Source organism: Hippopotamus amphibius, chromosome 14 (genome assembly GCF_030028045.1).
Source record: "Hippopotamus amphibius kiboko isolate mHipAmp2 chromosome 14, mHipAmp2.hap2, whole genome shotgun sequence".
NCBI classification, from domain to species: domain Eukaryota; kingdom Metazoa; phylum Chordata; class Mammalia; order Artiodactyla; family Hippopotamidae; genus Hippopotamus; species Hippopotamus amphibius.
In genome coordinates this window covers 72,793,863-72,807,307 of record NC_080199.1, presented here as the reverse complement: position 1 = coordinate 72,807,307, position 13,445 = coordinate 72,793,863, and the positions used below count along the sequence as shown (strand labels likewise).

The 13,445-nt window shown below is 49.7% G+C and overlaps 1 protein-coding gene across 1 annotated transcript in view; it reads left to right on the top strand.

The window, feature by feature from the left end:
• Nucleotides 1–13,445, top strand: part of B3GLCT (beta 3-glucosyltransferase) — a 104,880-nt gene that overhangs the window by 2,601 nt on the left and 88,834 nt on the right. Inside the window, exon 2 of the mRNA XM_057707497.1 lies at nucleotides 12,084–12,133. Coding sequence (XP_057563480.1) covers nucleotides 12,084–12,133 — 50 coding nt within the window. The remainder of the gene's footprint in view (nucleotides 1–12,083; nucleotides 12,134–13,445) is intronic.

The following is a 13,445-nucleotide window of genomic DNA, read 5'->3' as shown; positions in this document are numbered from 1 at the left end:
ATCCCTTAGTTCCTTCTTTTCCTGAATGAAAAACCTCATAGATAATCGGCAGTGTTATGGACTGAATTGTTTCTTCAAATGCCTGTGTTGAAACCTTGATCCCCAATATGAGTATATCTGGAGATGTGCCTTTAAGGAGGTAATGGAGGTTAAAAGAGGTCATAAGGGTGGCGCGCTAATCCAATAGGACTGGTGTCCTTAGAAGAAGAGGAAGAGACGCCAGAAATGCTCACAGAGAAGAGGTGGTTTTGAGGGCACAGTGAGCAGATATCCACCCAGCAGGCCAAGGAGAGAGGTCTCAGCCCAAACCAAGCCTGCTGGCACCTTGATCTTGGACTTCCAGCCTCTAGAACTGTGAGAAACTTTCTGTTGTTTAAGCCCCCCAGTCTGTGGGTTCTATAATGGCAGCCCTAGCAGACTAATAATATAGGGGGTGAGGGGAAGGGTGGAGGAGTGGTTGTGGCCACGGCAGTGTGTCCAGTGAGAAAACACTTTTCCGTGGCCCTTGCAAACGGGTAGCCAGTGAGCTATCTGTAGAGATTTTTGGGTGCGTCTCTTGGTAAAGCTTATGAAAGGTGGCTGACCCAGCTGGGATGCAGGTCTTCTGCCATTGTTTCCTCTTCCTTCCCATTGCCAATTATGTAAATCTGATGGCTGGAGCTACGATGGCCATCTTGTGCCCATGAGGCGACCTTGAAGACAGAAACCAGTAGTCAGGACGGTAGAGCAAAAAGGATGGCACCACCTGGGTGCCAGGAGGATGTGGGGCTCCGTGCTAGCCCAGCATTGCCTGTTAACACACCTGTATGGCATGAGATAAAAAGTCTGTCTTGTTTAAGCCTAATTGTTAAGGTTCTTTTATTACATGCAGCCAAACTTAATTCTCATTGATACATCTGTGAAGAAGCTTATTTGGACCAATGGTAACATAATCTATGTTAACGTTTATGTTTCTTATCCCTGTTTCTACTCTGAGTCAGGATTATATTTCTTAGCAACTGCCAAAATTAGGGATGATTTTTCATTCTGAGCCGGGTCTTGCTTGGATTCTTTTCATTGCAGTGAGTCAAACATTTTAGGACCTCAAGAGTCACACCTGGCTCCAGGTTGTTTTGTGTTTTTTTATTTTGGATTTTTAAGCCCTCCGTTTATTTCCTCAGCAGTGCAACCGGCACAGATTTTAACCATCTGGGTGGATGCTCTTTTGTGCAGGTAGTCTAGGACCCCCAATCTGGCATGGCCCCCTTGGTCATGGACTTGACCCAAGGGAGTTTGCCTGTAGCAGATAGTCAGGCTCTCCGGATGGAAGAGCAGCTGTTTCAAATGGCCATGGCGGGAGGGGCGGCGATGTCCTGACCCTCTTGTTAACTTCCTCATCAGAGGCAAACATTGTGGGCCCAGTACTTGAGCAAGTCATAATTACTGACCTCATTAAGGGCCAGGTTTTCTTGCTTTTCATTAGAAACGTTACAAAGCAAGCAGAGTTTGCAAATGTTGTATATTTTGCCTCCTTATAGCATTGTGTGTATTCCTTCTTGGTGTTGAGCAGATTCTTGCTGAAGAACAATATACACGAGTGCTAATTCCACCTTTCTGAATATAAAGGAAAAGTGATGATGGGTGTCAGGGGTTCATCAGACCTCTTATTGATTAAGTCTCCCTTAAGGCCACATTTCAAAGGTCTGTCCACTACGCTACTCCCAAAGAAACTGGATTCAGTGTAGGTGCTGATTTGAACTACTAGAACATGTTAATAACTTAAATAGTATTGAAAGGAAAAACTGTACCCAAAGTGTCTTCGTCTGTTCAGAAAGTGTTGAGTACTATCTACTATGTGTCAGGCCCTGGGGCTGTTGCGGGAGGAAGACCCATCTAGTCTGTCTGTAGCCTTGTGGAACTTGCAGTCTTGAAGGGAAGGTGACATTGAACACAAACTGCACCAGGAACGTGGATTGCAGCCAGCTCGGTGCTGTGGAGGCAGCGACCTGAGCGCCGTGACAAGTGTTGTAGGGACTGTGTGGCTTTACCTGGAGTCTGGAACAGTGGTTCTCAATGGGGGGGGGGGGGGCATCTTGCCCCCCAGGGAGCACTTGTAGGTGCTGAGAGACCTCATGGCTGCCACAGGGCGTGGTTTGGCAGCAGCACTGCTGAGCGGCCCACAGTGAACAGGACCACGCCCCACCCCCCCAAGAATCAATTATCTGGTTCAGATCATCAATAGCGCCAGGCTGAGAACCTCGGAGTTTCTTAAGGAAGGGCATCAGAGAGAGCTTACACCCGAAGGGGATGCCGAGATCAGGTACCTGGAGGGAGGAAGGGGGGGAGCATGCCTGCAGGGGCAGAGCTCTGGCTGGAGGAAGGGAAGCCGGTGGAGAAAGGACGGGACTGGAGAGAGGGGCGCAGCTGGAAGGTCAGTCAGGGCCAGCTTCTGCAGGGACTCGCAGAGCAGGGGGTAGGGATTTTGGACTTTGTCCTTACAGCGGTAGGGAGGTGTGGCAGGGCTGTCAGAGGAGAGTAGTGTGATTAGATTTCTGTTTTGAGAAGCTCACACTGGTTGTGAGGGATGGGAGGGGGCCAGCGTGGACATGTGGGACCAGTGAGGAGGCCGCCAAAGTCCACCACGTGAGAGCTGATTAAGAATCTGAGGTGCGGTGGTTGGACTGGTACAGTAGGTAGAGAGGAAGGGTCAAGGATGAGTCATAGGTTTCTGCTCTGAGCTGTAGGTGGAGCGTGGCACTGTTTACTGATAGAAGCACTGATGCAGAAGGACCAGATTTAATCAAAAGAAAAAATTTTTACTGTAGTTAAATATATATGACATAAAATGAATCGTTTGAGTCATTAAATGTACTGTTCTGTGGCATTAAGTACCCGGACGGTTTTCTCAAATTTAAGGGGAGGTGAAGATGATGAGTTCTGTTCGGACAGGTTGAGTTTGGGGTGCATGTGAGATGCTCAGGTACCACGTCTGGTGGGCAGTTAGATCTGCGGGTCTGGGGCTCAGAGGAGAGGTTGGCTTGAGAGAGATTTGGGGGAAATTTGAGGTTTTTTTTTTTCTTTTTAAAGAAGAGATCCTTGATTGGCAACATAAATTTATTTAAACATTTACTTAAAATGTGTGTGTACTGAAGATTTGGTAGAATTCGGGGAAGCATACAGTCTATCTGTAAAGCTGATATGATCTAAAGCTGCAGGTTTCGACAAAACAAGTGAGTTAAGGTATCATCAAATAAGATTTTGAATGCATCTCAAATATAGCAATGCCAGTCTCTCTGAGGGATACAACTTACTTTCACTCCTAAAGGAATATTTTATGATCTGGAAAGGTGATATGTTTTGGTTTACATCATTGCTTCCCATAAGAAGCTCAAGGCTCTTTATACATCACGCTGAATTTATCTTCTCCAGATCCTTGAGGGTGGATACACAGGAGCTTGTTTTTCATTTATGAAATGAAGGAAGTAAAGGAAGATAAATGGCCAAAACCTGTTGGGGGAATAAAGCCTCCTTCTGTTCCCTTGAATGCCCGTCTTCCTGTCCATCCCAGTGTCTCTCAGACTTCAGCACACAGGGAACTCCTCAGAGTCTTAGAGAGTCCCCTTTGTTAAAATGCAGATTTCTGGGTTCCTGCTCCACATTTTTCTCATTCAAGAGAGCCAAAATGAGGCCCCGCGGATTTGCATCTTTAACAAGGAGCCAGGTGAGTTGTGTGTGCTGGCAGGTACAGGACCCTGCTTAGGCCACCCCAGCCCAGGTGTAAATTGGGAGTGTTACTGGGTAATTTTCCTGAACATCTGTAGAATGTGGAGGTGATTGCTGGTTGCTTTGTCTTTAAGATGAAGTAAGGAGCTGTTTTGGACGAAGAGTGTGGAGTTGAGGCCTGATATTCTGCAGTCAGGGGCTCTGTCTCCTTGGGAGAGGAACCAGAAAGCCCAGAATTCGAACTAAGAAGTTTTCCTCTGGTTCCAGCATCGTTTGGCAGATATCCAGATGCTGCTGGAGGGACTGACGTGCGTGGGGAGTGAGTCTCAGAACCTGGAGTGGTGGGTTGTTGGAGCAGAGGTTTTGGATAATAGGTGAGTTCCTAACGGCACTAGGACATCTGAGGCTGTGGATGCCACGGATTCAGTGGCACTGACAGGGCTGCTTTTTGGGACCCACTTTTTATATTACAAAATTAAGATACCGAAAGGCATAAATGAGCCTGATAGTTAACTGCTGAATACTCTCTCTAGGAATTGTGCGGAGCGCTGATTTCCCTGTGTCTGCGTATTTGTCCTCTGGGACCTGTTCCGTGTGTTCTGGAGTGGGTGGCGTGACCGGGATTCTTTTGCCCCTCACCCATGGCTTAGCCTGTGCGACGCGCTTATGAATCTCTCTCCAGACTGTTTGAGTTGGAGTTTTCTTGTTTTCAGATCCTGAGTGGCATATGGGTTTTCATATCGTCTGTTTAAATGAAATATGAATCAAAGAAGCAAAAGATCTTTTCTTTCCTAAAATATATGGTTATTTCCTTTTTCTTTTTCTTCCCCCCTCCCATTTACTGTCCTTCCTGTACATATGCTTACCCTCTGGCACATAGACTATGTTGGTCCTGGCAAACGTTGTTGCCAAGTGAGGGAAAATCTGTATTCCAGACTCCACTTTCCCACCGGCTTCTAAGAGGAAACGGGACGTGTTTCATTTGGAGGGAGATCAAATGCAGGCAGCCCTGGGCTCAGTGAGGAGGGGTGTCAGGGCTGTGTGCTCCCTGCCACAAGGGGCCACGCCTCTCCCTGCTTCTCCCAACTCGCTGCGTCCTTTGTCAGGGTCGAGGAGCCCAGGCAACTTGGCAGAGGGGTTCCCGACCCTACACACCGAACCGCTCTCCGTCTGCTGTGGCGGCAGAATTGTGCTGGCATTGTCCCCAAAGCAGCCGATCTTATTTTCTGAGAGTTTGTATCTGGCACCTGAGCAAAAGGCTTCAGCTCTTCCCATAGGCCAGGCATGGCCCTGAACCTGTACGAGCATTGACTTGTCTGACCCTGGTTCAAATCCCGACCTTTACAGGGAGGGAAACAGAGGCTCCCGGAGGCCACGTTGCTGAGCTGCTAAGTGGCAGAGCCTGGGCTGGATTGCACGGGGCGTGGGTTGGACTCCGCGTGTGGCCAGGGTGCTGTGCTCGTCCTCGTGGTCCCGCGGGGCTCCTGGGACGCGGCATCTTCTGTCGTCCTGTGGAGCTCTGAGGAGAGGACTGCTCCAAAGAACACCTTGAAGATGCCCTACACACGTGCCTTCTCCTCTCTGCCTGGACGCACCCTTTGTCCCCTCTGCAGTTTTGACCCTGAGATGTTGGGGTTCCCCTGCTCCCGTCTTTCCCATCCAGCCTTGTGGCTTCCGTTCCCTCCCGCCGTGGAGACTCGGTGCGTGGAGGCTCCTCTCACCCTTGGCTCTGAGCTGCACACTGGGGACCAGGTGCGGTGGGGTGTGGCACCTTGGGAAGTTGGGAACCAAACTGAGTCTTCCCACAGTCTACTCACCCTCTGTTATCCTCTAGCCTATGACTGGCTCCCCAGTCTACCCGTCCCTGGAATCTGAAACCTGGAATCACCTACACTCCTCTCTGTCGGTGCCGTCCCTGCTCGCGTCACCTGGCGGGTCTATCTCCAGGCCTGGAGCCTCTGCTGCTTCAGTGTCCCCAGCTCCCCTCCTGCTCCCGCCCCGCTGTGCCTGGGCGCTGCCCCGCCTTCACTAGGTCCCCGACCTCTCATCGTCTGGCTCCGTGGCCCTCCTAGCTGGCGTGTGTGTCTGTCTCTCCGTCCGTCCGTCCATCCCTCCCCCCACAGCGCACCCCACACGCTGCCTCTAGAAACTTGTCTAAGGCACACATTTCAACATGGCATCTCCTTAGAAGCCTCAAAAAGCTTTTAATGGCACTCGGAATGAAACCAGACTCCCTAAAAGCAACCCCTTTCAGGATGTGGCCCCTGCTGTCTCCAGCCTCACCTCTGGCCCCAGTGATACCCTCCCCCCCAGGTGTCCTTGCCCAGGTCACTCCCTCCCCCAGGTGTCCTTGCCCAGGTCACTCCCTCCCCCGAGGCGTCCATGCCCAGGTCACTCCCCCCCAGATGTCCATGCCCAGGTCACTCCCCCCCAGGTGTCCATGCCCGGGTCACTCTCTCCCCCCAGATGTCCATGCCCAGGTCATTCCCCCCCCAGGTGTCCATGCCCAGGTTACTCCCCCCCAGATGTCCATGCCAGGTCACACCCCCCCAGGTGTCCATGCCCAGGTCACTCTCTCCCCCCAGGTGTCCATGCCCAGGTCACTCTCTCCCCCCAGGTGTCCATGCCCAGGTCACTCCCCCCCAGGTGTCCATGCCCGGGTCGCACCCCTCCAGGCGTCCATGCCCGGGTCACTCCCCCCCAGGTGTCCATGCCCGGGTCACTCCCCCCCAGGTGTCCATGCCCAGGTCACTCCCTCCCCCGAGGCATCCATGCCCAGGTCACTCCCCCCCAGGTGTCCATGCCCGGGTCACTCTCTCCCCCCCAGGTGTCCAGGCCCGGGTCACTCCCCTCCCCCCCAGGTGTCCATGCCCGGGTCACTCTCTCCCCTCCAGGTGTCCAGGCCTGGGTCACTCCCTCCCCCGAGGCGTCCATGCCCAGGTCAGCCTCTCCCCCCAGGTGTCCATGCCCAGGTCAGCCTCTCCCCCCAGGTGTCCATGCCCGGGTCACTCTCTCCCCCCCAGGTGTCCATGCCCGGGTCACTCCCTCCCCCGAGGCGTCCATGCCCAGGTCAGCCTCTCCCCCCAGGTGTCCATGCCCGGGTCACTCCCCTCCCCCCCAGGTGTCCATGCCCGGGTCACTCTCTCCCCCCCAGGTGTCCATGCCCGGGTCACTCCCTCCCCCGAGGCGTCCATGCCCAGGTCAGCCTCTCCCCCCAGGTGTCCATGCCCGGGTCACTCCCCTCCCCCCCAGGTGTCCATGCCCGGGTCACTCTCTCCCCCCCAGGTGTCCATGCCCAGGTCAGCCTCTCCCCCCAGATGTCCATGCCCAGGTCCCTCCCCCCCAGGTGTCCATGCCCGGGTCACTCTCTCCCCCCCAGGTGTCCAGGCCTGGGTCACTCCCTCCCCCAGGACTGTTGAATGCGCTTTGTATGCAGAGGCCTGTTTCCAGGCCTCCCCCTCTTGTACTTGAAATCTCTGCTGCCTGGGGTTTACCGCGTCAGGCCCCAGCGGGGAGCCTGCTGCCCTGCTGGGTGCTCTGCCCTCCTGCCTCCTCAGGGGCTCCCTCGGGCGGTGCCATCAGAAAGGCGGCGGCCCCCCGGGAGCTGCGTAGTCCCCGTTGCCCAGCTCCTCGCAGCCTTCCTGCAGCCACAGTTTGATTTTCTGTGGAACAAACAGGAGCGTAATGGGTGGTGATGACTGCAGCAGCTGCTCACACCCAGAGCCCTCGACGCGAGCCGGGCGTTCTGGGCCGGTCACGTGGGTTCAGCCGTGGGGTCCTCGGCCGCCCCCTGGGCTGGTTCTGCCCTCTGTCCTCAGCCCTGCGGAGTGCCCGGTGCGCCATCCTGTGTCTGGGCGTCGCCCCACGCGCCCCACGTTCACAGTCCTGGGGACAGTGGATTTGTCCGAGGAGGAGAGGAAAGCAGGTCCTGCCCCTGTCCCTGGGCCAGGTGCCTTTGTTTCTGTTCCCTCTGCTGCCAGGGATTATCTTCAAAGCAGGTAGTCGGAAGCGCGTAAATTGGCTGCGGGCCTTGCATCCTGGAGCTGCAGGCCCCTTTGGAGGAGCTGGGATTAAGCGTGGAAGCCCTAAGGAGCAGGAGCTGCAGGGGCGGGGCTGTGCCGCCTAAACCTGTTAAGTGAAGTAGGTCACGGCAAAGACGGGCCAGGAGGATCCCTGAGCCGGGGAGGCGCCAGTCATGGGCTCCCAGGGGTGCGGTGAGCTCTGACCTGGACGGCAGGCCCGCCTCGCTTGGATCCCTGCCCGCTCCCCCCCGGCTTGTGTGGGGGACCCACGGCCACCGGGCCCCAGGCGGTCGATCGTTTATCTCCTCCACCGGCTGCAGCACCACCCGCACCTCCTGAGCCCTCGCCAGACACGTGCCGCCTCATCTCACGTCATCCCCGCGGCTCCCCTCTCAGGGGGTCATTTAGCGTCTTACTGCTTTTGGTGTTTGGTATTTAATTTGGTTTCTCTGATGAATGTTACAGGGAGAGCTTGGGAGGGTAAGTCGGGCACAGGAACAAAACAGAGTTAGGAGTTAGGAGGCGCAGTCCTCTTCCTGCCTGGGCTGGTCCTGCTGCCTCCCTCCCAGGAACAGAGGACAGTTGGTTAGTGTTGCTTAAGGGCACTGCAATTAATTCCTCTCCCGTTTTCTCGCACTCTTGGGCTGAGGCTAGCCTATAAATCTTAGGCCCAGGTTAGCTGTGAAGTTTGATTTATCTCTCGGGATAGGTGTGCTAACACGCATTAGTTGGCTGGAATTATTTAAAGTTATCATGAGAAAGGTCTTATTTCTCTTGCCTGCCCTGATTTGCACTTTAAATATAGTTCCCTGTAGCAACTCACAGGAATTCATGTTGAAAATAGAAAAGGGAAAATTGCTTTTAAACAGCACTTTGGCAGAGAAGAGCATGATTTACCTTGGAATATTTCTCCAACTATGCATTAAGGCCGAGTTTTCAAGAACATTACCTGCCCCCTCCCCCCCTCCCCCACTGAATCTGGAAATTAGTATGAAGCTAGACAGCAAACACTGAGCCCCAGGGGGCCACCCTCCTTGGTTGGGGCCTCACTGCCTGTCCTCCTCCCTCCCTCCTGCTGTGTGAGATTCCCACTCTGTGCTCTCCTGAAGGTGACAGAACATTTCTTACCCCACTTGCTAATTTTTCTCACTTTTCTCCTCTATTAGCACCATTTCTCCTTCATTTCCACAAACGGCAAACGTTGGCATTTTGTGGGTAGGAATTCTGTAAATGATTCATTATTTTAAATTCGGGCTTGTTAATGGTATGGCATATTCCGTGATTTCAGAATGCATTTGGTTCCTTGATGATTTCTTTTGTTTTATTTAGAATATGGAAATGCAAAGATAAAACCAACTTTTTTTTTTTTTAATATTCATCTAATGGGGATTATCTTGCCATATTATGATTTGCTCTTATGCCTGCAAGTAACGGTATTTCTTATGTTATTGCTTTAAATATTGTATAATTTATTTCTATCGTGGGAAAAAGGAGTTTCTTAATTTTATAGCAGGGTGCTAGGGAGAAATATGTTTTGTTTCCTTTTCTTTAAAAGGATATTTTAACTTTAGGCCCATGTATTTTTGGAGACAACTAAAATCTAGTTTATCCTTCCCTCAGAGAAGCCTTGTCTGAATAAAAGTATGGTGTCTTTATTCCACAAAGACAGGGAAGATTTGTGGAATTCATTTGATTTACGGGAAACATCTTTCCTCTATGTAATTCCTACTTTAAACAGTAACACTGTCAACTACTATTGGCTGCTTATTTATGGAAGGTGATGCATGAGTCGTGTTTAGAACCAATACCAACTGAAGACACTTTTTCTTCGTTACAGAGTCTGTGTTCTGAAGGGTGGGGGCTTTTGGGTTGACATACTCTTCTTTTTCACATAGCCATCTGGCCTTGCAAAAAAAAGTGAGGTAAGACTAACAGGAGTCCCTGAACTTGTTAAACTGGGAAGGTTATTTTTCTTGATAAAAGAGGAAATTCTAACCCAGAGAGCTTTCACTGTCCATGTTCAGAATTAGGCATCAGTGGGGTTGGGGGAGATGGATTTTTGAGTCTCAAGTCCTGCATTAGATCGACCACAGTTTTTATATCCCGCAGGTTGCCACGGTGTTCTGTGTTCTGGAATTCTGTGGCTGCGTGGTGCTGACGTGTGGCAACCTCCCTGTATGATGTTTATTAATAATTCTATTTTTGAGATCTTTTTGAGGGTTTTAAATATGCATGCTAGGTTAGAGATAAATTTAAAAAAAACCCAAATATTAAATACCCAGAAGCAGAATTTAAATGGTGTTTGAGGTTAAATGTCCTCTCTTCTTAGAATTAATGATTGGTTTGGGCTTTACATGTTCCTCGTGGTGGGGCTGTGTGTGTGTGTGTCTGTAAAAAGTGAGAAAGCAGATCAGATCCTAGAGAACATAAACCAAGTGGGGCCACTAAACTCCTTTGTTCTACTGGCTTGGTGGTGTTCAGTTGTGAGGAGGAAACAGCCCTTAAGTGATGGATTGGGAAGACTTTCATTCGTTCATTAACCCATTTGATAAATATTTTTTTAATTAATTAATTTACTTATTTTATTGGCTGCATTGGGTCTTCTTTGCTGCACACGGGCTTTCTCTAGTTGCGGTGTGCAGGCTTCTCATTGTGGTGGCTTCTTTCGTTGCGGAGCATGGGCTCTAGGTGCGTGGGCTTCAGTAGTTGTGGTACGTGGGCTTAGTAGTTGTGGCTCATGGGCTCTAGAGCACAGGCTCAGCAGTCGTGGCTCACGGGCTTAGTTACTCCGCGGCATGTAGGATCTTCCTGGGCCAGGGATAGAACCCACGTCCCCTGCATTGGCAGGCAGAGTCTTAACCACTGCGCCGCCAGGGAAGCCCCCGATAAATATTTATTGACCTTCTGTGTGCTGGCTGTGTTCTAGGTTTGGGGGCAAACACTACATAAAACCACATTCCTGCCTTCATGGAGCTTACATTAAACTAATATATGAGTCAAGCAATAAACAAATAAATATATATTATGTCAGGGGTGGTAAGTGCTCTGGAGAAGAATAGAGCAGAGTGAAGGGTAGGGCGGGGCTGGCCGTGGGCTTTACTCTTGGGAGCCTCGTACGATACCTGCTGGCATCTCGGTTCCCACAGAGTTCATTGGGATTTCACCCTCCTGCAGTGTCATCCTGGAAGTGGAAATGATTAAACCGTGTTAGTCATTTGCTTCCTAGTGTGAATATGTTTTAGATTGTTTCCTTTGAACAGATGTGAGCGGAGAGGGAATTTGAGGCAGTGGACGTCTGGGGATGGGGTGGGAGGGTTCAGAGGTATTGGGATGGGCGGCCTTGTCTCCTGCTTCTGACTGGGGTCTCCTGTCACCTCGGGAGCAGCCCCTGCCTCGCCACCCCGTGCTCCTTGCACTGCATTTCTGCTCCTTGGAATTGCCTGGCCAGCCCCTCAGTACCTTCTTGCTCTTTGGCGTTGCCTGCTTTCTCCCGGGAGTGCCAACTGGAGAAAGCAAAGTCTATGAAATACTTTCCTCTTAGCTTTCCAGGAGACAGGCACTGTAAAATTAAGGTATTCTTCTTTGTGTGTGGTCAGCCTTCCTGACTGTTTGGTTTATCATTTTGCTTTCCATTTTTGAAGTGTTATGGTCAGGTTGTTATTATTTTTAATGTAGAGCCTAGATGTGTCTCCAGGGATATCTTTGTCTATTTATGGGCTCCAACTCAAAACATTAAATCATTCTAAATGGGGAAGGATTCCAATTCCTCTCACTCCCCTGGCCCCATGGCTTCAGCAGGGTTCAGGTAACTCTCCCCTCCGTGCCCAGAGCAGTATCTGCACCGCACGGCTGACCCGAAACTGCTGAGGTGGAAAGCTTGCCCCAGATTTACCTCTGCTGCCCGCCAAGTTCTGGCAGGGATGTGAGAGTGGGAATCTGTACTTCTTCCCGCTGGATTCTCAGCAATTCCCTTTTGCTGCAGAAGGCACCAGAATCCAGGTTTCTAAGAAGTTGTGTTCTGTATGCATCTATCTGTGGGTTATAGCTGCAGACACAAGTGGCACACTCGGATCCCAACTCCTTTGATGTAGAAGTGTTTCCTTAGCTGGTGGCCGAAGCATGTCGGCTTTACACCGATGGATAATCTTAGGTCTGGAGAAGGGCAGCCTGTGGTACTAGTTTGCAGCAGTGCAGCTGCTTTTAAAGATGAGAAAAATTTATCTTGTTAAGGTATCATTTTTTTCCCCATTTGAAGCAAAACTGTTGAATATGAGAAGGAATCTTAATTGCTAATTTTTCCCCCAGTCGCCCCTTAATTGCTAATTTTAATGTAAAAATATTTTTTTTTTCTTTCCCCAGCTTTTGCTTTGGTTTCTGAAGATGTGAAGAAAGAGGTCAGACAGTCTAAGGTACTAATTCTAAAGTCAAACCTATTCTTCCTTTCTGAGCTTTTGTCTGAAGTTTCTTTAACGGGAGCCGTAATGTTTTCATCTTTCAGTGAATTAATGAAGTGTTGGCCCACATAGGTTTTGAATCCACAGCAGCAACCCACAGAGAGGCTTGCTTAAAAAAAAATCCTTTAAAAGTTAAGGCAGATCAACTTGATTTTAAATTTCATTTTAAGAAAAAAGGTGCTTGGATATGGAGCTAGACATTTTAGAAGTCTTGCTTGGATACCTAAGTTTCCTCCAGTTAAGACCGTGTCTTAACCGTGGGCTTAATTTTCCCAGCCTGTGAAAGGATTGCGCTGTGTTGAGGTCACAAGAGCCTGAGTGTCCCTCACCTTGAAGGTGGCGCCGTCTGAGAGGGCATCCTGGGGACTGGCTGAGAGACTCCAAAGGTGACCGCCAGGCTCCTTGCACAGTCAGAACCCGAAACCGAGCCCTGGGGGACCCGTGGAGAGGGGGCAGCACTTATCCAAATCTCAGAGCTGCTCCTTTTCCATCGGCTGCTTTCAAGAACCGTGTCTAAGTTTTACCATTTGGGGTTGCGTTAGATCAGCTTAGCATATGAGAGAGAGAATATTTTAAAAATATGAGTTGTTTTTGTCACATTAATTAAGGCTCAGTTGACTCTCTTTTTACCCCACAATTTAGTAGAAAAACATTTTTAAATAGAATGTTTCTTTTACCAACAGAGTGTCATCAGTTCTAACTATACCGTGGGATCCCTACACAGGGGAAACAAGAATAATAATTCCTTATGGTTTTAAGATTCTTTATGGTTAATAGAGCATTTTAAGACATTTCATTTAATTTTTGTCAGTGGTCGTGTTATTGCTAAGCAAAGCAGATATTTACTGCTTGGAGAGCAGAGAAATTTACCCTCCGAGAAGTTCAGTAATTTGATCACGGTCACATGACTATTAAAAGTGAAGTCAGAATCCAAATTTTCAGACTCCTCAAATTTTTCACACGGTAACTTTGTATTACATTTTACCATGTGTGTTGTAGTTGTGTGTGTGTGTGTGTGTGTGTGTCAGTAGTGAGGCTCATTTATAATGAATTTAAGGGTTATTAATAGGGAATTAAAAATTTGTGTAGGAAATTTAGAAATTATAGCACATACTTTCAAATATAAGTTTTTACAGATCTTTTCAAAAGAGGAAATATATGTATTTTGGGCCTTAAATACACATATAAATATAAATATAGAGATCAGGTGAGTCCTAGGTCTTAGTGCCATTTTTTCATGCAAAGGTATTAAAGCCCTTGAAAAATA